This window comes from Bos mutus, chromosome 23 (genome assembly GCF_027580195.1).
Source record: "Bos mutus isolate GX-2022 chromosome 23, NWIPB_WYAK_1.1, whole genome shotgun sequence".
Lineage (NCBI taxonomy): Eukaryota > Metazoa > Chordata > Mammalia > Artiodactyla > Bovidae > Bos > Bos mutus.
Window position 1 is genome coordinate 42,037,185 of NC_091639.1, and position 27,509 is coordinate 42,064,693.

The 27,509-nt window shown below is 55.3% G+C and overlaps 1 protein-coding gene across 2 annotated transcripts; it reads left to right on the forward strand.

Moving 5' to 3' along the window:
• Positions 1–13: 13 nt before the first annotated feature.
• Positions 14–24,645, forward strand: IP6K3 (inositol hexakisphosphate kinase 3). 2 transcript variants are annotated; one of them, XM_005891407.3, is made up of 6 exons: positions 14–363; positions 10,289–10,653; positions 17,362–17,569; positions 18,577–18,752; positions 20,047–20,222; positions 23,222–24,645. In XM_005891407.3, the coding sequence occupies exons 2-6, from the start codon at positions 10,467–10,469 to the stop codon at positions 23,639–23,641; spliced, it is 1,167 nt and encodes a 388-aa protein (XP_005891469.2). In that variant the 5' UTR covers positions 14–363; positions 10,289–10,466; the 3' UTR covers positions 23,642–24,645. The 2 variants fall into 2 exon arrangements, with proteins under 2 accessions (XP_005891469.2, XP_070216821.1); XM_070360720.1 differs by lacking the exons at positions 14–363; positions 10,289–10,653; positions 17,362–17,569 and adding an exon at positions 17,580–17,801.
• Positions 24,646–27,509: the final 2,864 nt, after the last annotated feature.

The following is a 27,509-nucleotide window of genomic DNA, read 5'->3' on the forward strand; positions in this document are numbered from 1 at the left end:
ATCCCTCCAGACCCCTCCTCCCTTCCTCCCCTTCCTCCCTCTCCCTCCCAGGCCCTCTGGCCCTGCCCCAGGGCAGCCCGACACCAGCTGACAGCTGCCCACGCCAGCCAGCCCCTGCTGGCCCTCCCAGAGGGTCAGGTGACCCCCCCGCCCCGGGCCTCTGCAGTCCAGCCCTGCGGGCTGACCTGAGTCTGGGCAGCCTGCTCTGCCAGTGCTATTATGGACGCTGACTTCTCCACACTGGGGCACTGGGAAGGGCCTTTGCCCAACACGCCAGCCGGCGGTCACTGACTGGGAAGACCGCTCTCCGCTGGACCCCTGTCTCCCGCACAGCCCCGTGGCCCCGCCCGGGGTGCAGCTCCGGTAAGTGCTGTCATGGGGAATAAGCGTGGGCAGGGAGGGCCCCGATGGTGCCAGGGCCAGGGCGAGGCCTGTTCACGCTGTGGGACTCAGGGGTGGACCCTCCGACTAGAGGGGCCCCAGTGTGTCCGTGTGCGTCTGTGTTGGGGGCATGGGGGCTGTTGGCACAGCTCAGCAGCATAGAAATTCTGTCCCTGGCTCCTCTCCGTTTGCCCTCCCCTCCCCTAGGAGTCACCCCCTCCGGCCCCCTCCTATGTTGTTCTGGAATCTGGGCTCCTGCGTGAAGGTGGCAGGGCTGGGCTTCAGGGACGCTGTGAGGGCAGGTTCAGGGGCTGGAGCCCTTGCTGGGTTTAACCCTTCACTCTGGGCAGCTGTCCCAGGAGCTTTGGGCAGCAAGGGCCCCGGGAACGGCACATCTCGTTCCAGCAGCCGGGAGGGGCCCCGGGACCGGATGACATCAGCACCTTCGGGGCCGGGGCCGGGGCCGGGGCCGGGGCGCGGGCACCTCGGTGGAGCGGGGGCGGGCGTGGACACGGCCACGGAGGTGTGTCACCGCCAGGGCACCCCCTGCCCTGGGCAGGGGCAGTCTTTAGGGTCCCCTTTCCCATGGGCTCTCCTGGGGCCACCCCCAGGGAACTTGAGACTTGAACCTGAGCCTGCCACCGTCCTCAGGCTCTCTGGGGGCCTTGAAAACATCCAGGGTGGGTCCCTCCCAGGAGATTTGGATCCCACCAGGCAAGAGTCAGGCTTCTACGGTTTTTAAGAGCTGCTGGTTTATTTTTTTAGCCTTTTTACTATGAAAAACTTTAAGCTTACAAGAAAAAAATAGAAGGAATGACACAATGAACATTTGCATATTCTGTGGCTGGATTTACACAGTGTGTCTGAGTTTTGCCGCATTTGCTTCATTGTATTCTCTAAGGCTAAGGTATTTTGAAGTAACCTATGGACGTCACAGCATTTCCCCTCAAAGCACCTCAGTTCAGGTCCTTATGTAACCCCAGTGCTTTACCCCACTGACGATATTATTGGCTCCCCAAGGATGGCTACGTCCAGGCCACGTTCCAATTTCCCCAGTTGTTCCTAAATGGTGTTCAATGCTTTGTTTAGACGAGGATCCAATGGGGCGGGGGGAGGACCCCCGCTTTCAGTCTGGTAGCATCTCAGCCAACCCTCACCCTCCCCACCCCCATTTCCCACCCCGCCCCCGACAGTGACCAGCTGAACTGAATGGCCAGCTGCCCCACAGGAGGGTGAGAACTGGGCTGGCTCAGCAGCTTATTCCAGAGAGGGAGACTGAGGCCTGGAGGGGAAGGGGTCAGGAGTCTAGGCAGACCCAGGGCTCCGGGCCCCACTGCGTGGCGTCCAGGCACCCTCGCCCCCTCGTGCCCCTACAAAGTCAGCTTCTTATCAGGGATCTGAGAAACCCCTCTTCTGCAACAGGGCTGCGGCTCCCAGGGGTCCTCCCAGTGCTCTGCCCCAGGACACCCTGGGGGCAGCAGGCCAGGCTGAGGCCCCCCACCCCCTCGTGGTCGACAGCCTGCTCCTGCGTCCTCCAGCTCCAAGCACAGCGCCTAAGACGTCCTTCCCGTGTGGTTGCTGTCTCGTTCATCAGCAGCCACTGGGGAAGAGGAGTCAACTTTATGAGAATCAAGCACCAGCTTGTTCAGGCAGCAGGTTGGGGAGGCCGGCCCGGATGGCAGATGAAGGGGGCATGGGGTCCGCCCATCCCGGGGGAAGGAGCCAATGGGGTGTAGATGCTGAAGACGCTTCCACTCTGCTCAGCCACCTCCTCGGCCGGCCCCCGTCTCTGGTTTTGAGGTCCTTCCCCTGTGAGTTGAGCCTGGCTCCCGGATCCTCAGCAGTGCTCCTCACCGGCCCTTCAGCTGCTGTCCCAGCTCTCTGAGGACAGGCCGAGCAAAGTCAGGGCCGTTGGAGAAGGGCCCCTAGTCGCTGGGCCAAGGTGGTGCCGGTCCAAGTGCTTCCTCTCTAGGTGGTTCCGGCCCGTCTGCTGCTGCCCTCTGCTGGGCAAAGCCTCACGCTTCACACTTGCCCAGCTCAGCTCCACGGCCCGAAGGACGGTAACTGCGTGCGCACACACGTAGGCTTGTTCCACCCCTCACTGTTGTGTTTTGACCTTCAAAAACGTATCTCTTGTTAGAGTCCTAAAGATTCCACAGTAACCACCGACAAGACAGTCTATCTCTGGCTCGGCGGGTGGCTGGTCATGTGACTTAGAGAAAGGTGTGGGGAAGGGTGTCAGAGGCTGGAAAATGTGGTCTGGACGTCTAGTGATATCCAGACCCTGGGAGGAGGGTCCAAGGTCCCATCAAGCTTCTCCAGTATCCAAGCTTCCAGGGGCAGCAGTTTCCAGGAGACAAGCCTGCCTGGGAGGGGCGGTAGGCGAGGTGCCCAGCGTGCCCGGGGGATGGCGGGGCCGAGGTCCCAAGGTGCTATCATGAGGTCCGGCTCCATTGGGGTTGGGAAGACAGAAGCCCTCCCTGCCCTACCCCACCCCACCCCACCCCACCCCATCCTCGCTGGCCCCAGCAGCCCTTCCAGGAGCGCTGGGCTCTTGAGTCATCTTTGCCCCATGCGTCTCCCGCCCTGACAGCAAGATCAGAACATCGTCGCTGCTGCTACGGACATTTGTCAGGGGCTGAAGGGCTTCTAAACTAATAATAGCTGTATTAAAATCGCATTAGGTCCTCAAGCTGGAGGAACGTTGGGAGATTTTAAATGTTAAGAGAAAAGGAGACGGGGAAGAATATCTTCCCTCAAAGGATAACATCAGCTCAGAAATAAGTCAGGAAGATGAAGTATTGCTCTGTGACTCTGGAAATCAAGCCTTCCCCGGGAAATAGATGCTCTCCAAAGCCACATCTTTCAGCCACAACTGAGAAGGTGATGTGTGACGTCCCCAGCATTCAGTATTGATCCCACTGGACTGGGACCGTGCGGACCGTGGGGCTCGCCGTCCCACAGCCCTTGAGTCATTTCTAGGATGGATTTAAAAACTTGATTTTTTTTTTCTCCCCAGAAAATAATCTTGTGCCTTCCAAGCCTAGATGGTCTCAGATGATACACAGCACTCTGCCATGTGAGCAACTCCAAAATGCTCCTGCCCATTCCAACCTAAGTGGTTTTAAATGGTTTTCGGGTCCTCTCATCTCTAATAGATTAAAAAATGCTCCCTTGGGCATCACAGAGACATTGAGTGGTACTTGTACCAAACCTCTGGCTCTGAGTGGCCTGCGAAATGTACCTTAGAGCTTCAGAGGCGAGAGGGCAGGCCATAAACCATGCTGCTTCTGAGTCTGCTGCCCGACGCATTTTATTTTGCAGTCTTCTTTTGCTGCAAGCTGTTTCTTAATTATCTCCTCCCCAGAGCGCACCTCTCCCCCTTCGATCTACTGAGACACAGTCCAGAAAGCGTTCATACCTCGGTGTTCTCAGGCAACCCCCTCCTGCCTAGACTGATGGAGGGGTAAGACCTCCTCTGCCTGGACCCCAGCAGTACCCACCTCTGCCTCCCCACTCAGCCCTCCCTCTGGTCCCATCTCCCTGCCTGTCCTTCCCTTCCTCACTGTGCTCCCTGCACACACGCACCCTGAAATAGGCCTTCCTCAAGCTCCCCCAGGCCCAGCCTCCATCTCCCCCATCTCATACCCCTGCCCCGGTCCCTCAGCAATATCTCTTCTAACCTTTCTAACTAGGACTCATTTTTCAACCTAATTTGTTCCCTAGGAGTCCCTCTGCGATATTCATTAGACTTTTAGTATCTGTTGATTGAGAAAATAGATGATGATAAAAACTACTAGGAACTTAATAATGCCTTTAAATGAATTTGTATTTTGGTAAACACCGAAGCATTTAGATACATTTGAGAAATGATCGCAAGCTGTGGATATTGCTTTTCTAGTCTGCAGATAATGCTGCTGGTGCTGCTGGTGTGGCTTTGGGTCAGGGCTTGAGTGGCCCACGGAAGGGAGTCTTCCACCCGTGGCACCGTGAATCCACACTGCCCGGCTCCTCGTGGAACCCTGCCCCCAGGGATGGCACCCCCACCGCCCTGCCAAGTGTGAGCTCCCAGTGGGCTCCTGCGGCTGATGTGGGCAGCTGAGGCTCACAGCACAGAGAGGGTCTCAGATAGGAGCCTGGGCCCCACTCAGGTCTCAGGACTCTCAGAGGCACCCAGAGTGCCCCACCCTCTTAGAAGGGGACCCCACGGTAGGGCAGAGTGGCATCAGCTTTGGAAGGAGACAGAGTCACTGTGGCTGAGTTTCAGCACTGGTGCTCACTCTCTGGACCCTGAGAAAGCCCTTCCACTTGTCTCCATCTGAAAATTATTCTGAGAAACAGAGGGGGACGTTGTAAGGCCAGTGGCCCGCCGTGCATGCCTCACAGGAGGGGCTACAACACAGAGGGTGTATTCAAGCCTGGGGCTGCTCCATACTGGGTATCTGGCTGTCAGCTGGTGAGTTAGTCAGGACGGACTAGGTTGTGCTGTGTGACAAAAACACCCCCAAACCTCAGTGCCTAATATAACCTGGATTGCTTTCTCTGTCATGACCGTCACTGAGGAAGTGACTGTGCTTCCCAAATCATCCTGGCCAGGCAAAGAGTATGCGGGGCACTGCTTGCTCTAAATGCTCCTCCCGGAAGTGGCATCCGTCACTCCATTCCACGTGATGTTAGCCAAAGCACATCATGTTTTGGCCGACGTACCTTCAGAGGACAAGGGAAGTGCAGTCATACCACGTTCCTGCAGGGGAAAAAAAAAACAAACAGAATATTTGTGAACAGTTTTGACAATAACCACAGTCAACCAACTAGTTTCCAGATACAAGGAGCTGACAGCCTCTGATAAGATAGAGTTCGTGACTCATTTAGTCCACGTTGAACCCTTACAAGTTTAGTTTGTGGTTTCACCTGCCATCTTCCCTAAAAAGGGAGAGACAAGTTCTAAACGAGGTGTTCCTTCTGAAATTTTTAATGAACTCCAGTTTAGCCTGTGGGGAGAGGTTGCGTGCGTGTGTGCGTGCTCAGTCTCTTCAGCTGTGTCTGACTCTTTGCGACCCCGTGGACTGTAGCCCGCCAGGCTCCTCTGTCCATGAGATTCTCCAGGCAAGAATCCTGGAGGGGACTGCCATGCCCTCCTCCAGGGGATCTTCCCAACTCAGGTATCAAACTCCTGTCTCCTGCCTTGGCAGGCGGGTTCTTTATCACTGGCGCCACCTGGGAAGCCTCGAGGGAAAGTCAGATACACAACGAAGTCTCCCAGGAAGAGGAACTAACATGTGCTGGCCTGTGGTGACGAGCCCTGAGCCACGATGCCCTCTTCCACCTCAGCTCGATGGGTGGCCTCTGTCCCTGCTCCTGGCTTCACCGCTGCTGTCATCTGTCCCCACCCAGGGAGCCAAATACACCGGCAGGCCCTGCTGTCCGTGACCCTCCTTTCAGACCAGGGTGGCCGTCACTCAGACCCCTGCAGTGAACCAGCTGGTCCAGGGCCTCCTTTGACACCCAGCTCCATGGCTGGGCCCCACTAGAGAAATTCGCCCCTTGAGTCCTCCTGGAGTCATTTCATTCAGGACATGACCCAGCGACGGGGCAGGAGGACACAGGGATCTGGGGCTGTTTGTCCGTTCCTCCCGGGGCGGGGGCTCTAACTCCGCAGGCTGGGGTGCCTCGCCCTCCCTCTCCCCTCCTCCATCTTCCCTCAGCCACTTCCTCCCCAGAGAGCACTCAGGACGGACTCTGAGCCGGAGGTCTGGGCTGTGGTCTGCAAGAGGAGGCCTGGGCTGGGTAGAGGGCCCTGTGTGTCCCCACAAAGCACTAAAGGGAGCCCCTCAGCGTGTCAGAGGGGCTGTGAGGTCCTGCCTCGGCGAGCGCCTCGCCCGCCCTCCCAGCACCCAGGCCGAGCCACAGGAGTCGGTCCTGGGCACCGCCCATGCAGTGACAAAGCCCCAGCGCTGAGGATGCCGGGGAAACGGGCTCTCCAAAGGGGGCTGTGAAGCTCCTGCGAAGGCGGTGGCAGTGGCGGTAAACCAAGGCTTGGTTCACCCCAGGGGTCTCAGCTACCTGGTGGGGGGCCTGGAGCAGAGCCAGGCACCAAACACTCCTGCCCAGAACTCCTGGGCCCAGAGGCAATGCTCAGGGCTGAGGCTCTGGCCACTGACTGAAGTGCCTGTCCAGTGGTGAAAGGCAGGTCGGCTGAGAAAGCTCTGTCAGCCTGAATTATTCATTTAGGACTGGGCAGGAGGGATGGGGGAAAGGGAGGCCTTCTCTAGCTCGGTCCCACAGCGACCGATGGGAACTTCAGCCTCCTTGGGAATCCAAGGTCAGCGTCAGCGCTTGGGGGAAGCCACAGAGCGGCTCCTTGAGCAGCAGCAAACCCACTTGCCCGGCTCAGGCAGGAAGCCAGGGGACTAAGCCACTGCCCCTCCATCCCGCGCGCCCGTCTATCCCCACCCCCCAGCGCGCCCCTCCGTCCCCCCCTGCGCGCCCCTCCGTCCTCCCCCCGCCGCGCGCCCCTCCGTCCCCCACCGCCGCGCGCCCCTCATCTGTCCTCCCCGCTCGCCCCTTCGTCCTCCCCTGCGCGCCCGTCTGTCCTCCTCGTGCTCCCGTCTGTCCCCCCCGCGCGCCCTCCGTCCTCCCCCGCGCGTCCCTCCGTACCCCCCAACGCGCGCCCCTCCGTCCCCTCCCCGTCCGTCCGTCCTCCCCCCGTGCGCCCCTCCGTGCCTCTCCCCGCGCCCCTCTATCTCCCACCCCCGCGCCCGTCCGTCCTCCCTGCGCCCCTTTCCCACAATCTGCATCAGGAGCCCGAGGACCCTCAATCTTGCCCCAGGCCATACCCTAAGGTGACCCTTAAGCGGAAGGGCCTCAGTTTTCCCCAGCTTCAAGTCCAGCGTTTTAAAAAAGCTGCTGCCAAGCCTGGGGGCGGGAGGGTTTGCGTTGCTGTGTAGGGGCCATCTTGGAGGAACTTCTGGCTGATCCTGGCTCCCTGAGGAGGTTCGGCCAGGGCCCCTGAGAACGTCTGACGGTGCGGGTGGCAGGTGACGGGATGGGGAGGCTCTGGGAACGGACAGTGCCTCTCAGATCCAGCTGACACCCCCTCAGCTGAAAGCCCCATGCAGGCCAGTACCAAGGCCCAGCTCCAGGGGGCCTCACCTGACCCCTCGTGCTGATTTCTGCAGACACGTGGACCCCAGCCACCACTGGGACACGCACTCACTGTAGCAGGTGGGGGGAGGGCTGGCCAAAGGGTATCAGGATAGGAGAAACCAGGCCTGGGGACAAGAAAACCCAAGTGCCTGTGTCATCACAGCCAGTGACTTGTGAGTGACTTTGGCCAAGTCCCAGCCTCCTTGGGGCTCTATTTCCTGACTCTCGAAGTAGAAAAACAGCAGCCCCCGGCATTTCCGCAGGACGACCCGTGATTGTGCTCTGGGCTAGTGTGCCTGGGTTCAAATCCCTGGTCTCCCCTGAGTAGCTGGGTGCACACAGGCAAGTTACTGAACCTCTCTGTGCCTCATTTTCCTCACCTATAAAAGGCTGATGTCACTAATTCCCTCATCAGGCAGCGGTGAGGCTCACATGGGTGAATGTAGGTAAACACCCGGGACATTGCCTGTGTTGTGTTTTTTACCATTTACTGTTCCCATTATTGTTCCCATTTATTGTTACCATCTCCTCCCACACCACACTGCAAGGTAACATCTATGTCCTTAGGGCTCCTCTGGGAGACCGGGTGAGGGGAGAGAAGCGTGAGGGGCCGCCCTGGGTGGCTGCACAAGGGTCTGCTGGGGACGCCACCTGGGTTCCCGGGCAGAGCTGGGCTTGAGGAGGTGAGTGTGGGTCTGGCCAGCGCTGACCCCCAGGGAGACTGTGCAGGCCAGGGCCTTGGCTCCTTCCAGGAGTGGCTATAAATGAACTTCACAAGCAGGCTGTCCCTCTGCCTCCCAGCTGCGCCTCTGCCTCCCTGACCTGGGGACAGGTCAGCTGGCAAAGGCTGGCACCCAAGTGAGCCCAGTGAGAGAAGAGGCGTCGGGCCGCCTTGGTTTTTCTCTTCCTTCCTCCTTCCTGCCTCGGCAGGAGTTTGCAGGGAGGATTAGGTTTGCCAAGCAACTGCAATGTCTTATCTGATAACCAGACCGAAAGTATCAACCCATCCCTGATTCTCCTCACATTTACATGCCTCCCAACTTCTTCTCTCAGCTCCTGGGGCACATCCCAAGGAGGACTCACCTCGGGTGGTGGTGGGCAGGGGGCTCTCAGAGCAGGGCTGGGGAAAGCCCTCCCCAACAGACCCAAGGCCTTGCCCAGCACCCCCAGACTCCCTAGTCGCGCTTTAGTCATGCATCCGGCATAGCAATTGCACAGAACAGGCAGAAGACACCCCTGAATTGGTTACTGCTCGGCAGGCCACAGAGCTCCCCTCGGAAGGGAAACGGGGTGGAGGGCCGTGAACGGGCCAGGCTGAGGCTTTCAATGCCTCCTGGCGCTGGAGATCCAAGTGGATGGTGGGACTTCTGTGAGCTGGGGGCCTGGACAAAGTGACAGGCACTGCTGCGTGTGGAGGCAGCCAGCCATGCCCATGGTCTGGACTGAAGGTCAGTTAGAGAGTTGATCATGCCCAGCACTGCACGACCTGGTTGCATCCTCAGCCGGGAGTCCAGCAGACGAGAGTATTAATAACTCCATGGTGACGGCACCACCGCAGGACTGTCCTCTCGAACATGACGAATGCGGCCACAAGAGCCTCCCCTGGCAGTGTCTCCTTGGCTCTCTCCTGAGACAAAGTCAGGACATCTTTATATTTTAAAAACATATTTATTTGGCTGTGCTGGGGTCTTCAGTTCCAGCACGTGAACTCCGTTGCGGCATGTGGGATCTAGTTCCCTGACCAGGGGTCGAACCCGGGGCCCCTTGCACTGCAAGCTCAGAGTCCTAACCGCTAGACCACCAGCAAAGTCCCAAAGTCAGGATGTCTTTAGGGGCCAAGTTTCCAGCCAGAGTTTCCAGCGTTTGCCTAAGGTCTGGCAAGCCAGACCTCACAAAGGGTGAAGGGCAAGCGGACGGTGGGAGACCCAATCAGGAGCCCCTGCCTAGCTTCTGCCTCTGTTCCTGGCCTGAGGTGGGCCCCAGCAAGCCGTTGCAGGCTTCACTTTCCTCATTTGCAAGCATCCGTGATAAAGCTGGCCCTCTCAGGACTGGTAAGAAAATCTGATCCCCAGGGCAATAATGCTAGAAATAATCGTGATGGATCACATTTATCAAGCACTTAGCTCCAGGCACTGGGCTAACATTTTCATAGCCTTTATACCTCAATTCTGCCCCTAACTCTGTGAAGTGGGTATCATTGTTATCTTGTTCTATAGATGGGGAAACTGAGGCCCAGAGAGGTTTAGTAACTTCCCTGGGTCACACAGCAATGATGTTGTGGGGCCCAAATGGTGCCCAGCTTATGTATATGCTATATCAAAATGAAACATTCCTGCACCCCTCCAGCCCCTGCAGGATGGTGAGTCCCCACCAGCAGGGACTCTCTTCTCATTGGGGCTGGGACCAAAATTTCCAAAGGGGAAGACCAGCCATGGGACGTGAGCAGTTCAGACATGCTCGCTACACTCTTCAAGCTTGTAATCTTAGGGACCGTCTTTTGGATTTTTTGTTTGTTTTTTGAATGTTTTAATATTTAAACTCAAAAGGCGCTTGTAAATAGTATTTAGTGAAGTCTCCCTCTCAGCCCTGCTCCCCCGAGGCGGAAACTGTTATTAGTTGCTTGTAACAGACGATTCCAGAAGAAATCAATGCCTGTTTACGGTCTTATCTAACACCTGGGGGGTGGCTGGGAACTTCAGGTGCCCTCGTCCCCTCCAAACGGTCTCCCTCACATCCCTTCCCTTTCTCCTCTGTTTTCCAGGGACCCCCACTGCCGAGAGCCCTCACCCAGGAAGACTCTTGTGCTCTAGCCAAGGCTGAGAAAGGAAAGTTGAGGACTACTAACAGCCCACCTTCTGTCCGGAAGCTGCGACCTCAGTCCCAGACCCCGAAGCCTCTTGTGGACTGCAGGGAGCCACCCCGCCCTCCCACGCTGGAGCATGGTGGTGCAGGACAGCGTGGACGCCCCCGGCGTGCCGCTGGAGCCCTTCCTGCACCAGGTCGGGGGGCACCTGAGCGTGATGAGGTATGATGAGCACACGGTGTGCAAGCCCCTCATCTCCCAGGAACAGAGGTTCTATGAGTCCCTGCCACTGGCCATGAAGCGCTTCACCCCGCAGTACAAAGGTGAGTGTCCAGGCAGCCCCCAAGGGGCTGGCCTCTCCGCACGCCCCCACCACCTCCTCAAGCACCGTGGTGTGTTGAAGGGTTGCCATGGAGACCTGCCCCTCTGCACAGGCGCTGGCCTTCACCGCCCCAGGTACTCTGAACTCTTCCAGCCCCCAGGCCTGGAGTGTAATGCCATTTGGCATCCCCTGTAAATTAGCTCAAGCCACCAGTCTTCGAGGGATTGAGAACGGGATAAGGTGACCCCCAGCCCCACCCCACCTTGGGGCACTCTGCTCTGTGCCTTAGGTGCGCCGTGCCCGGGTCCTGCAACCGTGGTTGGTAGACACAGGATGGGTGGAGACCTTCCTTGTGTGACCCAGGCGGATGGCGGGAGCCTTGGGTCTGGGACAGGTTATGGAGGAGCCGGTTCACAGTGTGTTTGGGAAGCCAGAATTCCCACTGTCATCCAGGGGCAAAGCCGGCGTGCAGGCTGCTCCCCCAGCATGTGTTCCAGATCTGAGCACAAGGTCTGGGGAGAGAAGGCTGCGTGGGGAGGGCTGCTGTTTGCCGGCCTCCGGTGGCGGGGGGCGTGCACTCTGGGCGGCTGCTGGCATCCATGAGGCAGGCTGTTGTATCCACCCCCAGCCTTTGGTAAAAGTGGCTTTCAGGGCTCAGGACATGACTCTGCCAGCCGCCAGCCCCATAAAGTGAGGAATGCTCAGAGAGGAGACCTCCTTTAAAGGATTTTAGACCTGTGACCTTAAGCTTCTGCCCTCGTTGTGCAAATATCTGTAGTGAAAGCGATGATAACATTCAGACAAGTCACTTAAAAACACCTGCATTTCAAAGATGGAGAAAACTGGGAAGGACGGGATCCGTCTATTGGTTTGCCAAAAAAGTCATTCTGGTTTTTCCATATCATTTTACGAATATTTTGGGCAACCTAATACATTGGTGTTTCCCATAAGAACGATCTGGGGTCAAACAAGTTTACCAGAATCACTGATGTATGTATGTGGATATGTGTGTGTGTGTGCATGTGTAAATGCAGGCTCCCAAGCCCCATTCCTGACCTGTGAATCGTAATCCCTGGGTCAGAGCCCAGAATCTGTATTCAGCGTCCAGATTCAGACCCACTGAGAGGGGCCCAAGGCCGTGAGCCCTGGGCACTGCTTCAGTCGTGGGCAGCCAGGACCCCTCAAGAGTCTGACACAAGACACACGAGAGATGGGGTGGCGGCTGGTGCACACTGACCGGTGCTGCCCATCAGCTGTGGGTCACCACCCACCTTGTCAGAACATCTGCTGGAGTTAACAGCTGTTCCTTCACAAGTGAACTCAAGCCAGCAGAGGGGCGGCCGGATCTCTGGAGGGGGGCCCTCCTGCCCGCAGCATTCCCCGCTGGTCCCACGCAGCACTGGAGCTGAGACTGGCTCCCAGGGCCACCCCAGGCAGACCGTGGAAGTGGAAGAGCTGATGGTCTCAGAACCACACCCCAGGGCCCTCCCTGCTCCCCTTCTGCCTGCACCGTCTCCCCTGCCCTGGGGAGCCTCGGGCACTGGTCAGCTGTCCAGACTACTCCTCTGCCTTGCTTCCCTCTCAGCTTGGGCCCATCCTGGTACCCACCCCCCACCCCGCCTTGGAGCCCCATTAACTCCGTAGATTAATTTGAGTCCTCACTTGGAGACTATGATTGCAAACAAGTCAGGAGAGGCCAGAGCAGGGAGGCCCAGGATGTCCATCAGGGGAGACCATGCAGCCCGGCTGTGGGTGAGGGTGAGGTGGAGCCCACGGGATGGCCTGACACCCAAACACAAGGCTTGGACGATGAGGAACGCTGATCCCCTCATCTGCCATACCACGGGCTGTCCGGTGCCAGGGTGCAGGCGCCACCCGAGGAAACACACATGTGAGGAGACACTAGAAAAAGGCCCAGAAGTGAGGCCTGCGTGCCCTCAGACCCCTGGGGCAGGAGGGAAGAAGGTCGGGTCTGGGGATGGGAAAGGGTCCCTCCTTGAAGGGCCTTGGGCTGTGCAGGCTTCTTCCTTCCCGGTTAAGAAAAGTAATGCCAAGTCTTCCCTGGCAGTCCAGTGGTTAGGACGCCGCACCTCCACGCAAGGGGGCACAGATTCGACCCCTAGTTGGGGACTAAGATCCCAAATATGGCTCAATGCAGCTCCCCCCCAAAAAAAATCAAGAAAAGTCCTATTGATCAACCTTTAGCGTCAGTGCCGAACACCCTAGAAGTTGTTTCTGTGATTGACTTGTTTAACCCTGACAACACTCTAAGAAAGACACTCCTGTTGTCCCCACTTCATGGGGGAAGAAACAGGCCCAGAAAGGTCACCCAACTTGCCTCAGGCCACACAGCCAGTAGAATGGAGCCAGGATTCAAGTCTGGCTCCCAAGTGTGGCCTCTCGGCCCCCAGCCCCGCTCCTCCAACGACCATCCCTGCAGAGACGACTCCCCAGACGCCAGTGCTTGGAGCCATTCAGCCCAGCAAGGGAGGGGAAGTGACTTGCCCAGGGTCACTTAGCTAGTGAGTCAAGTGCCCACAAGGCCGCTGCAGGGGTCTCCCTTTCCATCCTGATGGGACCAGCCCGGAAAGAGGGGCCGTTGCTGATGTGGCCGCCGCATGCCCCGGAGCCCACCCTCTTCCGTCTCACGCCTACACGCTGATGGCTTTGGGGTGCTGGGCAGGCACTGCGTTCCCCGGGGCAGCCTCCCTGGACCCGGAGAGCGCCTGGACTCCTTGGGCATGAGAGCATGGCATGAGAGCATCTTGAAACTGTCCCTCCTCCCCTCGGCTTCGGGCGAGCGAGGACACGCTCCTAGGTCCAGCTGGATAATGGATGAGCCAGGTTCATATTACAGACGTCGGCGAATTAATGTCCTCATGAGCTTAAAAATAAATACATGACAGAATATTCACGGAAGCTGCTCGGCCAAATCGGAATTGCTGAGATGCTCTGGGTGTGTCAGGGAGCGCTCCCGTCTGCCCAGCTGACACAGTCGAGGTGCTTGGGGGGCTGGTGAGTAAGCAGATGGGGCTGGGGTCTCCCACCCGCCTGGCTGGGCAGGGGCAGCAGTGTATTGGGAGCCCGTGGGCGTCTGAGATAGCCAAGGCGAGCTGAAGGCCAGGCTGGGGCCAACAAGGCTCTTGACAAAGAAACAATCCAAACCTCAGGGAGTCTGAATCCCACTGAGTGGCTGCTCTTGTCAAGGACAGGCAACTTGAGACTGCAAGGTCGCTGTGAGCTATGGGGCTCCCCTGGTGGCTCAAATGGTAAAGAATCCGCCTGCAGTGCAGCAGACCTGGGTTCAATCCCTGGGTTGGAAAGACCCCCTGGAGAAGGGTATGGCAACCCACTCCAGTATTCTGGCCTGGGAAATCCCATGGACAGAGGAGCCTGGCGGGCTACAGCCCATGGGGTCGCACAGAGTTGGACACGACTGAGCGACTAGTACAACACTCTGTGCAATGGTTCCAGGTTTCAGAGGGAAGGGCTGGGCTGAGCTGAGAGAGGGAAGGAAGAGAGAGACACGGAGCCATGCAGAGGCGTGCAGGGAGATGCAGCGAGAAGGCAGAGACAGGAGTCTGGCTGGGTGGCGCTGACGACACAACAAATAGAAATAACTTTTGAATTTTACTGGTTAGGTGTTATTTGCTCCTCTGCTCACCTCCATCTATTTTGACACTCAGACCAGATGAGATCAGACCAGAGCTGGAGCCTGGAGAAGCAGGTGAAGGTCACATTTCTTGTCCCTCCAGGGAGGCCCCCTGGGCCCAGGGCTCCCCAGGAACTTGATTTCTGGCAGGCCCGTCACCTTAGCCTCACAAATGGGAAAGGCCGGGGGGCCACCGGACGGTAACTTGAACTTTGTGAGATCCAAAAGGGTCTTGCCTTTGGCTGGCACACCCTCTTGCCTCTCCGAGCGAGCAGGAGGCTCCAAGCTCCCCAAGAACCAGCACAGAGGCCGTGGGGCTCCCCCTCTCCTGGCACCTGGAGAGTGGGCTCTGGGGCCTGGGCTGGGGGGGGCTCCTTCCCGGGATGAGCACCGCAAGGTCAAGGCTGGAAACGAAGCACCATGTCCTGGGCTTCTTGACACTGATCGCCTCTCATGAGGTGGTGGCTCCGTGGCCTCGCTGTTTGCTCCCGTGGAACAGAATGACCAGCCACATGTGACTGGGGACACAGCAGGAATGTCCTCATCAGCCACACTCGGGGAAACACAGCGTGACAACCCCGACTCTCCCGAGAGATCCTGGGCTTCGTGCGGCAGCCTGTTCCTTCTCCCACAGTCACGGCTGGCACAGCCGTCACCCTTACCGACCGTGTGACCTGGGGCAAGTTATTCAATCTCTCTGAGCCTCGGGGACCACAGTCAATGCCTTGCAGGCTTAGCGGTAGACACTAACTTAGCAGTAAACAAAACTCACATAATGCTGGCACACAGTAGGTGTAAAAGAGCAGGCAGCGGTTATCACTCCTGTGCTGTGTCTCCAGCCGCCACCAGCCCCCTGCTCTCACCAGCAAGAACAGCACGGGTGGGCTCCATCTAGAGAGGCAGGCGGCCGTCCAGGTGAAGGACAGCATGCTGCGCTCAAGGGCGCTGTGACCGTTAGCATCACGATTGCTCCACGGGATACTAGGGTCTGGGATGAGCTAAGGAAGAGCAGAATTTTTAAGGAACTGGAGGGAAACGAAGGTCACCGTCAGGCCGCAGAATCAGGGCTCTGAGAACCCGAGATGACAGGCCTGGCCCGGGGAGACCGCTGAGCTAGGCGTAGATGGGCCTGAAGAGCGAATGACAGGGCAGCCCTGCAAAGGAGTGTCTGCGCTGAGCAGCCCAGGAGGGCCCGGCAGGACCTCGCGTGGGGAAAGCAGCCGCCCCGGCGGCTGGCTCAGCAGAAATGACCACTTAGAGGCCGGGAAGGTGACCCAGTGCCTGGGGGAGGTAATAAACGCCTGGGAGGATGCGATCGCAGGCACTCTCCCACCCGCCAGGGTCCCAGCAGAAAATGAGTGGTACGTGCCAGAGGGTTAAATAAAGAGTATTCTTTAAGGGTCTATCGGCAGAACTGCACACAGGATGAAGGGAGCAACTGGGGGCACTTTGCTGATGGCCCAGTTGTTAAGAGTGTGCTTCCACTGCAAGGGGCGCAGGTTCAGCTCCTGGCTGGGGAAATAAGATCCCTCATGTCACGTGGCCAACAAAAAAGAGGTGAGAGGAAACAGCTAGGGATGGTGAGGCAGCCAGGGACCAGCGGGACGGGAAAGCTACAGCCACCCCTGGGCCGGAAAGGCCAAGTGAGGGCATGGTGGAGCTGACCTGGCGAGAAGGGGGCCGCAGCGAAACAGCGCAGAGCCATGGGGCAGCAGGGAGGGGAGCCGGGGGATGCAGCCCCCAGCCTTTCTCCTCCTCTCCCCTGTCTATCACCGGTGACCCTCACTGGCCCAACTGGCAGGCGAGGAAGCCACAGGTACACGCTAGAGTCAGCCCCTCGGGCACAAAGCAGGGTGGAGAGAGATGGAGAGCGGGGTGTTAGGTGAGAGAGCCAAGAGGAGTCGTCACTGCACCAGCTGCAGGGAGAGGGGGCATCAAGGACTTTACAGAGAGCCAGTTTTCATAAAAGCACTCGTGTGGCAGTCTCCTGGGCTGTGATCAAGTGTACCTTCCGGCTTCACCGGGACTCTGGCAAGGCTGGGCACCCACTGGATGCCAGGCCCCACGGAGGGAGGCGTGGACCCTGCCATCAGAGCAAGAAGTCCATGGGGGATGACCACAGAGCCGTGAATGTGCAGCCAGAGCCTAGGACCTGGCCTGGCCAACGTCCCAGAGGAGAAGCCCGGCTAGTGCACGGGTTCCTGGGGGGTCCGCATGTCCTTTGCTGTCACAGCCAGCGTCCAGAGGAGGAGGTCACGCTTGGATTACAAACACCAGGGGTTAGGGAGTTCCCTGGCAGTCCAGTAGTTAGAACTGCAGGTTCAATCCTTGGTTGGGGGGCTGAGGTCCCACAAGCCTTGTGACATGGCCAAAATAAACAAACACAAACACGGATGGTTAGAAGGTACCGTTGGAAAAATCTTACTTTCCTTCTATTTTCTACCAAAGAACCACATTCTGTCCATAATCCTCATGGGGTGTGTATCACGTGTCTCAGTGTGAAAGCCAAGGATACGGGAAGGATGGTGAAGGGGCAGCCCGGGCGGCAGGAGGCTGTTAGAGGAAGGCTTCCTGGAAGAAGCTGCTCAGATCATGATTACATGGAGGAGAAGGCAAGGGTGATGAAGGAGACAGAAAGAGATGCGCCCCCCCCACCAACTTCCCTCACTGCCACTCACAGGTGGGGCTCTTCTCTGCAGAGGACCAGCTCAGATGCCCCAAGGCTGGACCCGAATGGGGTGCCACGGGGTGCCTGGGTGATGTGGGCTGTGCCCAAAGGAGCAGGAATGTGAGGATGAAATAAATGCACGCAGCTGCCCTGTTTCAAGCGTGAAGGGGCAGGGAGAGGCCATGAAGCAGGGGCTGTGCAAGCATCAGCCCAAGGCCATTTCTGGCAGGCTCCATGGGCTCTGGCTCGTTCCAGAGTAGGATCTGTGTCAGGCCAGTCCCCAGAGCGCTTTCTAGAGAGAGGAGCTGGGGAAGGGGGCAGGTTGACCCCTGCCATTAAACTGTGGTTCGAAAGGACATCGCACCATGTCCACCCCTCCCCCTCTGCAGGCACCATCACCGTGCACCTCCAGAAGGACAGCCGCGGCCGTCTCAGCCTGGTTGCCAACCCCCTGACTGAGAACCGGGGGCCCTTCACGGTCTCCACGGAGTCGGCAGCGGTGGCCATATGGCAGACCCTCCAGCAGACCACTGGCGGTAGCGCCCTCCCCCTCACCCAGTGGCAGCACCCCCAGCGGGCACACTCGCTCAAGGAGAGGTGAGGCCACGTGGCAGGATGCCGGAAGCCAGGCTGCGCGTCCCTAGCGGGGACCAGCACCGTTCACGCCTGTGCCAAGGCCAACGGCTCCCCTTTGGGGCCAGAGTCGAGAAAATGACAAATTCAGACGAGGGCTCTGTCTAGCAGAACTCCTGTGACCAAAGAAAGGAATGCATTTTCTTTGGTGCCACTTCCAGAGGGAGGATTTCAATGCGTTTCTTCTCGAAAGTGGGTGAGCGTGCCGAGTCCTGTACAGAGAAGGCATTCAATGTGTATTTGTTTAATTAAATATCTATTTCACTGAGACCATGGAGTATGTCTGGAGGGGGGAGATGTGCAGAGCAGAAGCCCCAGAATAGTTGACATAAAGGAAAAAGTGTGGCTAATGCCTCTCGGAAATCCTTTTCCTTAGCGGTCGAGTCGAGGTGAGGAGAGAGGGGCCAGTGGGGCCCTGGAGATGCAGGCGGCTCAGGGCACCTGAGGTCCTTGGAGAGGTCTCTGAAACCTCTGATGGTGTTAGCTGACCTTTCTCAGAAGAAAGGCATCCCTGGGGAATTTTAAACATTTATGGGAAACAAAAGGGAGCTAATACAACGAAAGTACCTCCCTTCCCCAGGGAGCGCAGCAGATTCTAATTAAGCCTCCTGGCTTGGCGTCAGGAAGTGGTGTGTATTATCTCCCTGCTACAGACCCGGGGAGCTGAAATGTAGAGGGCAGGAGGGTGGACCGTGGATCTGTGGTTCTCACCCCCGATGAGGCCACAGGAACAGCCTAACCCCCAGCCTTCTGATCCCAGGCAGGGTTGCCCCCACTATGCTGTGTGACTTATTCTGGACTTTAGAGAGACCCAGCGAGGCCGGCAGCCTAGCCTGGCCTGGGGCCTGGGGCCTGAGCGGGACAGGGAGGCACCAAGGTCCTGGGGGGCATCCTGGAGGGTAGTCAGGGGCAGTCCACGGCCCCTGCCAGCCACCGAGGTCCTGACTGCCATGTGCTCCCCTCGCCCACAGCCCGGCCACGGCGCTCCTGAGGTCCGAGCTCCACCTCAAGGCCCAAGTCCCCTCGCTGGTGGAAGACGCGAATGGGAACCTGACGGAGAAGGGAAGCTTTAACCCATGGGGTCTCCACTGCCACCAGGCCCACCTGAGTCGCCTGTGTGCCGAGTACCCGGAGAACAAGCGGCACCGTATCCCCGCCCGCCCGCCCGCCCACCATGCACGCTGCTGTGGGGGAGGCAGGGGCAAGGGGGGGTGACCGAGACAACCGTGCTGAGGCAGGGCCGGGGAGAGACAGGGATGTCAGGGAGAGTGGGACGCACAGCCCTCCAAGTTGGCCCCTGGAGGAGAGCTGTGCTGTGCTCGGTTGCTCAGTCGTGACCGGCTCTTCATGACCCTTTGGGTTCTAAGCCCACCAGACTCCGCCGTCCAGGGGATTTTTCAGGCACGAGTATATCCTCCTCCGGAGTATCTTCCTGACCCAGGGATCAAACCTGCATCTCCTGTGTCTCCTGCATTGCAGGCAGATTCTTGACCTCCTGAGCCACCAGGAAAGCAAAGAGAAGTCAGAGGCTGGGGAAGGCAGATGGGGGGTGGGGTGGGGGGTGAACTGAGTGCCTCTGTTGGGTCACTGGTCATGTCTCTGCCACCTGGGCGGTGAGGATGGGCAGGGCTGGGGTCTCTGTGGGCAGTTAGGAAACATGATTGCTGCACTGAAGCAGGGCCAGGGGGACTCAGTGAGTGGGTGGGTTCCCATACCTCAACCTCCTTTTTACGCTCCCAATCCTCCCCACAGCCATCACGGAGCTGATGGGTGAGAATGTAGCATGGCCCCTCTCTTAGGGAGGGACCTGCGGAGTGGACCCTTAGGAGAGGTACTCCCCTGTCCCCCTCTGCTTGCCACACACTCAGGGAGCATATTCAGGCTTGGAAGGCCCCCTTTGTCACCACTAGGCTCCTTCCCACAAACTGGTGCCTGGTTTTGAGGTACTTACTAAGACATCAGCAATCTGCATCCCTAAGAAGCTTTTTGCAGGATAATTATTCGGCTGAAATTAATATTCCTGCAACTCATCTCTGAAGCTAATATCAAGACACTTCTCCCAAAAGGTACTGGCCCATTCAGTGACTGGAGGTTTTAGCCTTCATATTTTCTGCCATAAAATGTAAATTGGGCATGGCCTGCCAGGGATTTCATGCCTGCATTTAAATTTCAACCTCAGAGCAAAAAGGGAAAGGAACAGAAGCTCACATCCTAATAAACTCTCCCTAAAAAAAATGGACTTATGAGAGCAGCCTGCAAAGTCAATGCCTTGAATTCTTCATAGAGACAACAGGCTGGTCTGTAGTGAAAGAAACAGGGTTGAAGGGCTAGGGTTCAGCGGGTGGGGGGGTCTCCAGCTGGCTTCAGAGGCCCGCTGACCACCTCCTGCGGGAAAGTGGCCTCTGTGTCCCAGGAAGCCTTCCTTAATGCTGCGCGACCAGGGTTCCTGTTGCTGGAAAACGTCGTGTCACAGTACAAGCATCCCTGCATCTTAGACCTGAAGATGGGGACCCGGCAGCACGGGGACGATGCCTCGGAGGAGAAGAAGGCCCGCCACATGAGGAAGTGTGCGCAGAGCACCTCGGCCCATCTGGGCATGCGCATCTGTGGCATGCAGGTAGGTGGGGGTGGGGCAACCGCGGGACTGGGCATCCCGGGAGGTCCGCTGGAGGCAAGGGTGTCCCCCAACCAGACACCGTTGCCTTCACTTTGTGGGAGCAACAGAGGCAGTGGCCAAGCACCCCTTTCCCCAAGGAAACACATATCCTGATCCAGGACATGCTGGGTTTTTTTTTAAGAGCACCTTTCAGGACAGTGGTGTCAAAATCTCACCATTTGGGGAGGAATGTAAATTGGAGTAACCACGATGGAAAATGGTACAGAGGTTCCTCAAAAACTAAAAATAGAGCTGCCATATGATCCAGCAATCCCACTCCTGGGGATGCACCCAGACAAAACTGTAATTCGAAAAGATGTATGCATCGCTGTGTTCATAGCAGCACTATTTACAACAGCCAGAATATGAAAGCAACCTAAATGTCCACTGACAGATAAATGGATAAAGAAGATGTGGAACATACATACAACGCAATACTGCTGCTGCTGCTGCTAAGTCGCTTCAGTCGTGTCCGACTCTGTGCGACCCCATAGACAGCAGCCCACCAGGCTCCCCCGTCCCTGGGATTCTCCAGGCAAGAACACTGGAGTGGGTTGCCATGTCCTTCTCCTGTGTATGAAAGTGAAAAGTGAAAGTGAAGTCGCTCAGTTGTGTCCGACCCTCAGCTACCCCATGGACTGCAGACTTCCAGGCTCCTCGGTCCATGGGATTTTCCAGGCAACAGTACTGGAGTGGGGTGCCATCGCCTTCTCCACAATGCAATACTGCTGCTGCTGCTAAGTCACTTCAGTCGTGTCCGACTCTGTGTGACCCCAATGCAATACTTCTCTGCCATAAAAAAGAGTGAAATAATGCCACTTGCAGATGTATGGGTGGACCTAGAGGTTATCATACTAGGCAAAGTAAGTCAGAAAGAGAAAGACAAATATTATGTAATATCACTTATATGTGGAATCTAAAATACGACACAAATGAACGTTTAGGAAACAGAAATGGACTCACACAGAGAACAGACTTGTGATTCCCAAGGTGGGGAGGGGTGGGAAAAGAAAGGATTGGGATTGGCAGATGCAAAGTGTTATATATAGAATGATAAGCAGCAAGGACCTATTGTAGAGCACAGGGAACTATATTCAATATCCGGTGATAAACCACAATGGAAAGGAATAGGAAAAAGAATCTATATATATAACTGAATCGCTTAGCTAAACGGAAGAAGTCAGCACAACATTGTAGATCAATAAATTTTTAAATAAAAAATTTTTAATTTTTAAAATTTTTACATATTTAATTTTAAAAAATTTAAAAAAACCACCAGTTTTAAACTCATCTCAGGGTCTCTGGTTGCTGGAACTTTCTGCCCTGGCCACGTGAGTCCTGCCCATGTTGAGCGCAGACCTTTGATGCCAGTGTGTGAGCAGGGCTGGGAGAGAACTGAGGGAATGCTTCCCCGTGTGCTCCGTGGGGTCCTCATTCTCTTGAATGATGAGGCTGAACCCTCTCCTCCTCAGATGTTGGGAGGCAGTCAGCTTTTCAAGTCCATATCAGCCATTCTCTCTTCTTACTCTGCCTTTTCTACTGCTTATTATTACCTGTTCTGGTTAGCAATGGTAAAGTCGTAAGCAGCAAAGCTCAGCAAAGGAATGGCTGACTTCTTATTGCCCAGAGTCCACGCTTCATTTTTGCTGGTCTCTTGTGGCTTGTGGCTGGGGCTGCAGGAGAACAGGAGGAAATAAACTTTCTCTACTGGTTCCCTCTTAGAATCTATCTACTCAAAGCAAAACCAGACCCGGATTTGATGGTAAACACTATCGCTTTCCTTAATTGAAACTGCCACCCCTTGAAACTGGAAGTCGAATCTATAAATTTGAGGCACAGATGTCCCTAGGAAAGCTTGGAATGTAGTTCTCGAGAGGATGGAGTGTGATGCGCTGTGGTGTAAATGGAATTTCTTTCTGGACCTCAAACCTTCTGAAATTGATCTGATTTATTTGGAAAGTGAGGCCTATCTTGTGTTTAGGACGGGCCAATTTAGCAGCCCTCCAAAGGCAACACCAAGTCTGTCGTATCTTTCTGATTTTTTTTTTTCCACTCGTGTTTTCTGTAAAGATGCCATGTAATCTGAAGTCAGGGAAGACCTGAGAAACTGCCATGGCCAGGTACAGGCAGCCCTTCCCAGGTGTACCAGGCGGAGGGGTGCCAAGTCCACCCTCTGGCTGTGCCAGCCGCTGGCCTCCATTCAGCCTCTGCCATCTGAATGAAATGGGAGCGGCTGCCACTGTTCCCCCCATCAGCGTCTCTCCTCCATCTGCTTCGTTCTGGTGGCCAAGACGTGACAGGGGACTGGGGAGGAGCTGGTGCCAAGGAGAGGCGCCACCAGCCGCAGAGCCTGCTCCATCCAGGCTCCCCTCAACATCACCCGCCGCCTGAAAACTCCAGGCACACCTGATCTAGCCTGTCTTTCCATCTTCAAACAATTCACCCTGCTCCACCCCTGGAGCCATTACAGCTTCCTCAGACTCTGCAGAGAAAGGACTTCATAAACTTTGTTGGGGGAAATTTTAATTTACTTGGCTTCCCAAGGCCATTGGCTGTGATTTCAGATTCCCACTAAAGCTTTCTGGCTTGGGTTTGCTAATGTTTGAAGAGGGCCAGAAGCCAGGACTTAAATCATGACTTGGCGGTTGACATTGGAAATGCACAAGGAAGGAGATCCAAACCTTTTCCTCATGGGCAGAGGGTCACCTCTGTAGGATGAAGGATCTTTGGACCTTGGATTTCTATTAACGCCTTGCACAGAAAACATTTTTAAGTGTAAAATTAACACTGGTCTTGGTGAAAGATTGTCTTGCCAGTCACTGCAGCCATTCCTGCTCGGCATCTCTAGAAATGTGTTTCTGTATTAAGTTTTCTTCAGATGCTGCCTCTGTAGCACATGTGATTTCTATTTTTTTTAAGTTTGCAATTCTTAACATTTTCTATCTTCTTTTTAATGTAAGGTTTATCAAACCGATAAGAAGCACTTTCTCTGCAAAGACAAGTACTACGGAAGAAAGCTCTCGGTGGAGGGCTTCAGGCAAGCGCTTTACCAGTTCCTGCACGATGGGACCCGCTTCCGGATGGAGCTGCTGGAGCCCATCCAGCACCAGCTCCAGGCCCTCCTCTCGGTCATTAGGAGCCAGAGTTCATACCGGTTCTACTCTAGCTCTCTTCTCATCATCTACGATGGGCAGGAGACTCCACAGACGCCCCACGGCAGCAGTGTCATCAAAGTCGACGTCCGGATGATCGACTTTGCTCACACAACATACAAAGGCTCCTGGAATGAACACACTACCTACGATGGACCAGATCCAGGCTATATCTTTGGCCTGGAAAACCTCATCCAGATCCTGCAACGTATTCATGAGGGACAGTGAGACTTGTTGGGCCCATCCGGACTTTTCCGGAGAAGAGCCCTCCAAGGGGACCTATTGGTAGTCTAGACCCCCTTGAGATGGGTCTGTAATAATTATATCTATGTTCAAAAGCCATCTCTCCACATGACAGGCTATACTAACAGCTGCTAAGGACACCAACTCTGGAGGTAATGCATGTACCCTGGCATCTTGTGCTCATGCTGGCCCTTACAGGCTGCATGTGAGTATGAAATGGTGCTTTTCTGGAGTAAGGAAAGCTGCAGAGGAGTTAGGGGCCAGCGTCACAGCGAGATTCTGCAGCACTTGCACTGAAGGACGCTTTCTTGTTGTCATGCTGCACTTTCACAAACTGTGAGGGAAAAAAAAAATCTTACTTAAAGAAGCCTAGAAGAATGTGTTCCCGAGTTTATGGTTTTTCTGCTCGCATGGGCTGCTGGCTCCTGGGGCAGACAGAGGCTAGTAATGTCTCTTACCTTCCTCAAAGCGGTAGGTGGGGCAGGGAGACGTGAGACAGAGCTTCCATCTCACCAGCTCTGACCCCAGGTTCCAAATGGACAAGGAAAATTCCAGACACAGCACTGGCAAACGGAGACTCCAGCCTCCCCATTTTTGCCCATGGAAGGGCAGGTTCTATGGGAAGTGATGATTCTGCCAGATCCTGACCATGAAGTGCAGCTTCCGATGGGGGTGGACCTCGCAGGAGGAAGATGTGAACTTACACTCTTTGCTTTCTATTTATTTATTGGGGGTGGGGTGGGTAGGGTGGGGGAGTTAGAAGAGAGGCCCTGGAGGACCCAGGAAACCAGGTTCAATGTTTACAAGATGGGTGGACAGTGTAAATGCAGAACCGAGAGCAAATGGTTCTAATTAATTCCTTCTCCTGCAGTGTAGAAACCTATTACAATGCACTCAAGTCAAGCACTGAGATACGTTACCCAATTAGGGAAATAAATTTGTTAATAAAATTGCTGAGGTCACCAGTGATTATTTGGTGTGCCTTATTAGCCCTTCTGTTGTTGATTCTGATCATCATGCTGTATGGTATTTTCAATTTATGGGTGACTAGAGTATACGCCACAAGAACAGTTCACTGGTTTCCTCCTGCAATGCGGGAGACCTGGGTTCAATCCCTGCGTTGGGAAGGTCCCCTGGAGAAGGGAACAGCTACCCACTCCAGTGTTCTGGCCTGGAGAATTCCATGGACTACAGTCCGTGGAGTCGCAAAGAATCGGACACGACTGAGCGACTTTTTTCACTTTCATTGCCCTTTCTGTTTGTTGATTCTGATCATCACACTGTATGGTATACTAGAGTATACCACCGCAAGAGCCGTTCAGCGATTTCCTGCAGTCCTTCAGGGAACCTGGGTGAGAAACGGTGGCTAATAAAATAATGTGCGTGTATCACAAGGCAGGCATCAGACCTGAGAAGTAAGTGGTCTCTTCATGTGAACCTTACACAATGCAAAAGGAAGCAATTTTTGTATTCTCATAGCCAATCAGCTTTCAAAAATCCACACAGCCTCTCCGCCCCTCTCGCAAAGAAAAAAAAAAAAAAAAAATCCACACCAGCAGAAAGAAAGAATGCCTGGATAATAAAAACTTCTTTACATTTTAGCTTACATTGTATGGATTTCCAAGCAAGGTAATACCTGATTATCTTTGGCCTCCTAAAGTTGTGACTGAGGTTCATGCCCTGCGTCCTTGGTGAGAAAATTGAGTCAAACCACAGTGACAGATTTGGTTTTCTTGGGCTTCAAAATCACTGTGGATGAGGACTGTAACCATGAAATTAAAAGATGCTTGCTCCTTGGAAGAAAAGCTATGACAAACCTAGACAGCATATTAAAAAGCAGAGAGATTACTTTGCCTGCAAAGATCCATATAGTCAAAGTTATGGCTTTTCCAGTAGACATGTATGGATGTGAGAGTTGGACCATTAAGAAGGGTGAGGACCGAAGAACTGATACTTTCAGACTGTGGTGCTGGAGAAGACTCTTGAGAGTCCCTTGGACAGTAAGATCAAACCTGCAATCCTAAAGGAAATCAACCCTGAATATTCATTGGAAGGCTGAAGCTAAAGCTCCAATATTTTGGCCACCTAATGCGAAGAGCTGATTCATTGGAAAAGATCCTGATGCTGGGAAAGATTGAGGGCAAGAGGAGAAGGGAGCGACAGAGGATGAGATGGTTGGATGGCATCGCCGACTCAATGGACATGAGTTTGAGTAAACTCTGGGAGTTGGTGATGGGCAGGGAGGCCTGGTGTGCTGCAGTCCATGGGGTTGCAAAGAGTCAGACACGACTGAGCGACTGAACAGCAAATACTGAGTGGCAAAAAGAAGTCAGCTGACAACGAAGTTATTTCCTAATGATGAAAGGGAGCCCAAACTACCGCTTTTTCTGGGCCACTTCCTTGCTTGAGAACCTAGTACTGCATCAACCATCAAAACTCCCTGGCTGAGCTTCTGATTCCTGTTCCCATTCTCAGCCTTGGGTGCTGTAGAAGCTGCCTGAGGGTGAGGTGGGAATGTCAGCTGGAATCTGAGTCTTTTTTTTCTTTTCAGTATTTATTTATTTGCTGCGTCAGGTCTTAGTCGCAGCACCTAGGATTTTTGTTGCACGTGGGCTTAGTTGCTCCTCGGCATGTGAGATCTTAGTTCCCCAACCAGGGATCCAACCCGTGCCCCCTGCATTGCAAGACGGATTCTTAACCACTGGACCACCAAGAAAGTCCCTGGAATCTACGTCTTTTAGGGCTGGCCACCCACGTGGCCACCTACGCTGCAGCTGGTCTCCATGGTGGCTCCATCTTCCTGCCAATGTGATGTCCTGCCACCTCTTTATCCCACGGTCCCTTTCACGGTGGCCTTCTTCCTCCTTTGCAGCCCTTCCGAGGTCCAGCCCAAATGATTCCCTCCTCCTCCTGAACATGTCACCGAGAAAAGTGCAGTTTGCTGCAAGGGGCTAAGTTGGCTACCATTCTAGATTGTTCTTCCTAGACTCCTGGACTCAGAGGGGCAACTGTGGTCTGAAGCTTGTGCCAGGCTTTGCAGATTCAGCAACTCAGGTGGATGAGTCCACGCAAGTATGCAAATCTGGGAAGAGGGAGAACAGAAAAATACGAAGAGGAGAAGGAGGAGTGCATGCATGTATGCTCTCCAGTCTGCGTTTACTGGAAAAGGGCAAAAGGGTGAGGGAGCCCCAGGTATCCAGCAATCTGCAAGTGCATGCCTGTCCTGCTCGGCTGTGCCCTGCTGATCTCTTTGCTAAGTGCTGTGGATGATTCAGCTCTTGGGAGCTAGATTATAGTTGAGGAGGCAAGAAAAACACAAACGCACTGACCACAAACCACGTAGGACATACCCAATAATACAGCGGATTAACCCGTGTGGTACAGATGATCAATCGTGTAATAATGTTGAACCATTTGCGGAGAGCTGAGTTGTCACGGAAACCTTTGGAGGAGGTGGGACTTCCTCTAGGCCCTGAAGGGGGACAGGAGTGGGAAGGGGCTGGGGCACTGGTGGGGGTGCGGAGTAGAGGGAGGGGAAGGTCCAGTGGGCTGGTGAGTCTGTGGACAGACCAGCCCATTCTGAGTGGGGTTTGTGGCTGGGAGTAGAGATGAAGTAGAGAGATGGAGTGAGCCCAGAGGGTGGAGACCCTTGGAGATCTGGCTGAGTAGCTCATTCATTTGTTTATGAGGTCATTCATCTGTCCTTCTCTCCTTCCATTCATTCATCCAACAGATATTTTCCAAGTGCCTGGTACAAGCCACATGGTGCTAGGGCCTTGTAGGAAACCAGGAACTGTAGCGATGGTGATGCTATTCATAAGAACCTTTTGATTTAATGAGAGACTGAAGATCC

What these genes read in the sequence shown, in the direction of transcription:
- IP6K3 (XM_005891407.3), top strand. Translation starts at nt 10,467, where the DNA reads ATGGTGGTGCAGGACAGCGTGGACGCCCCCGGCGTGCCGCTGGAGCCC. An exon ending in CTTCACCCCGCAGTACAAAG is followed by an intron (nt 10,654 to 17,361) that starts GTGAGTGTCCAG and finishes CCCCCTCTGCAG; the next exon opens with GCACCATCACCGTGCACCTC. An exon ending in TGCGCATCTGTGGCATGCAG is followed by an intron (nt 20,223 to 23,221) that starts GTAGGTGGGGGT and finishes TTTTAATGTAAG; the next exon opens with GTTTATCAAACCGATAAGAA.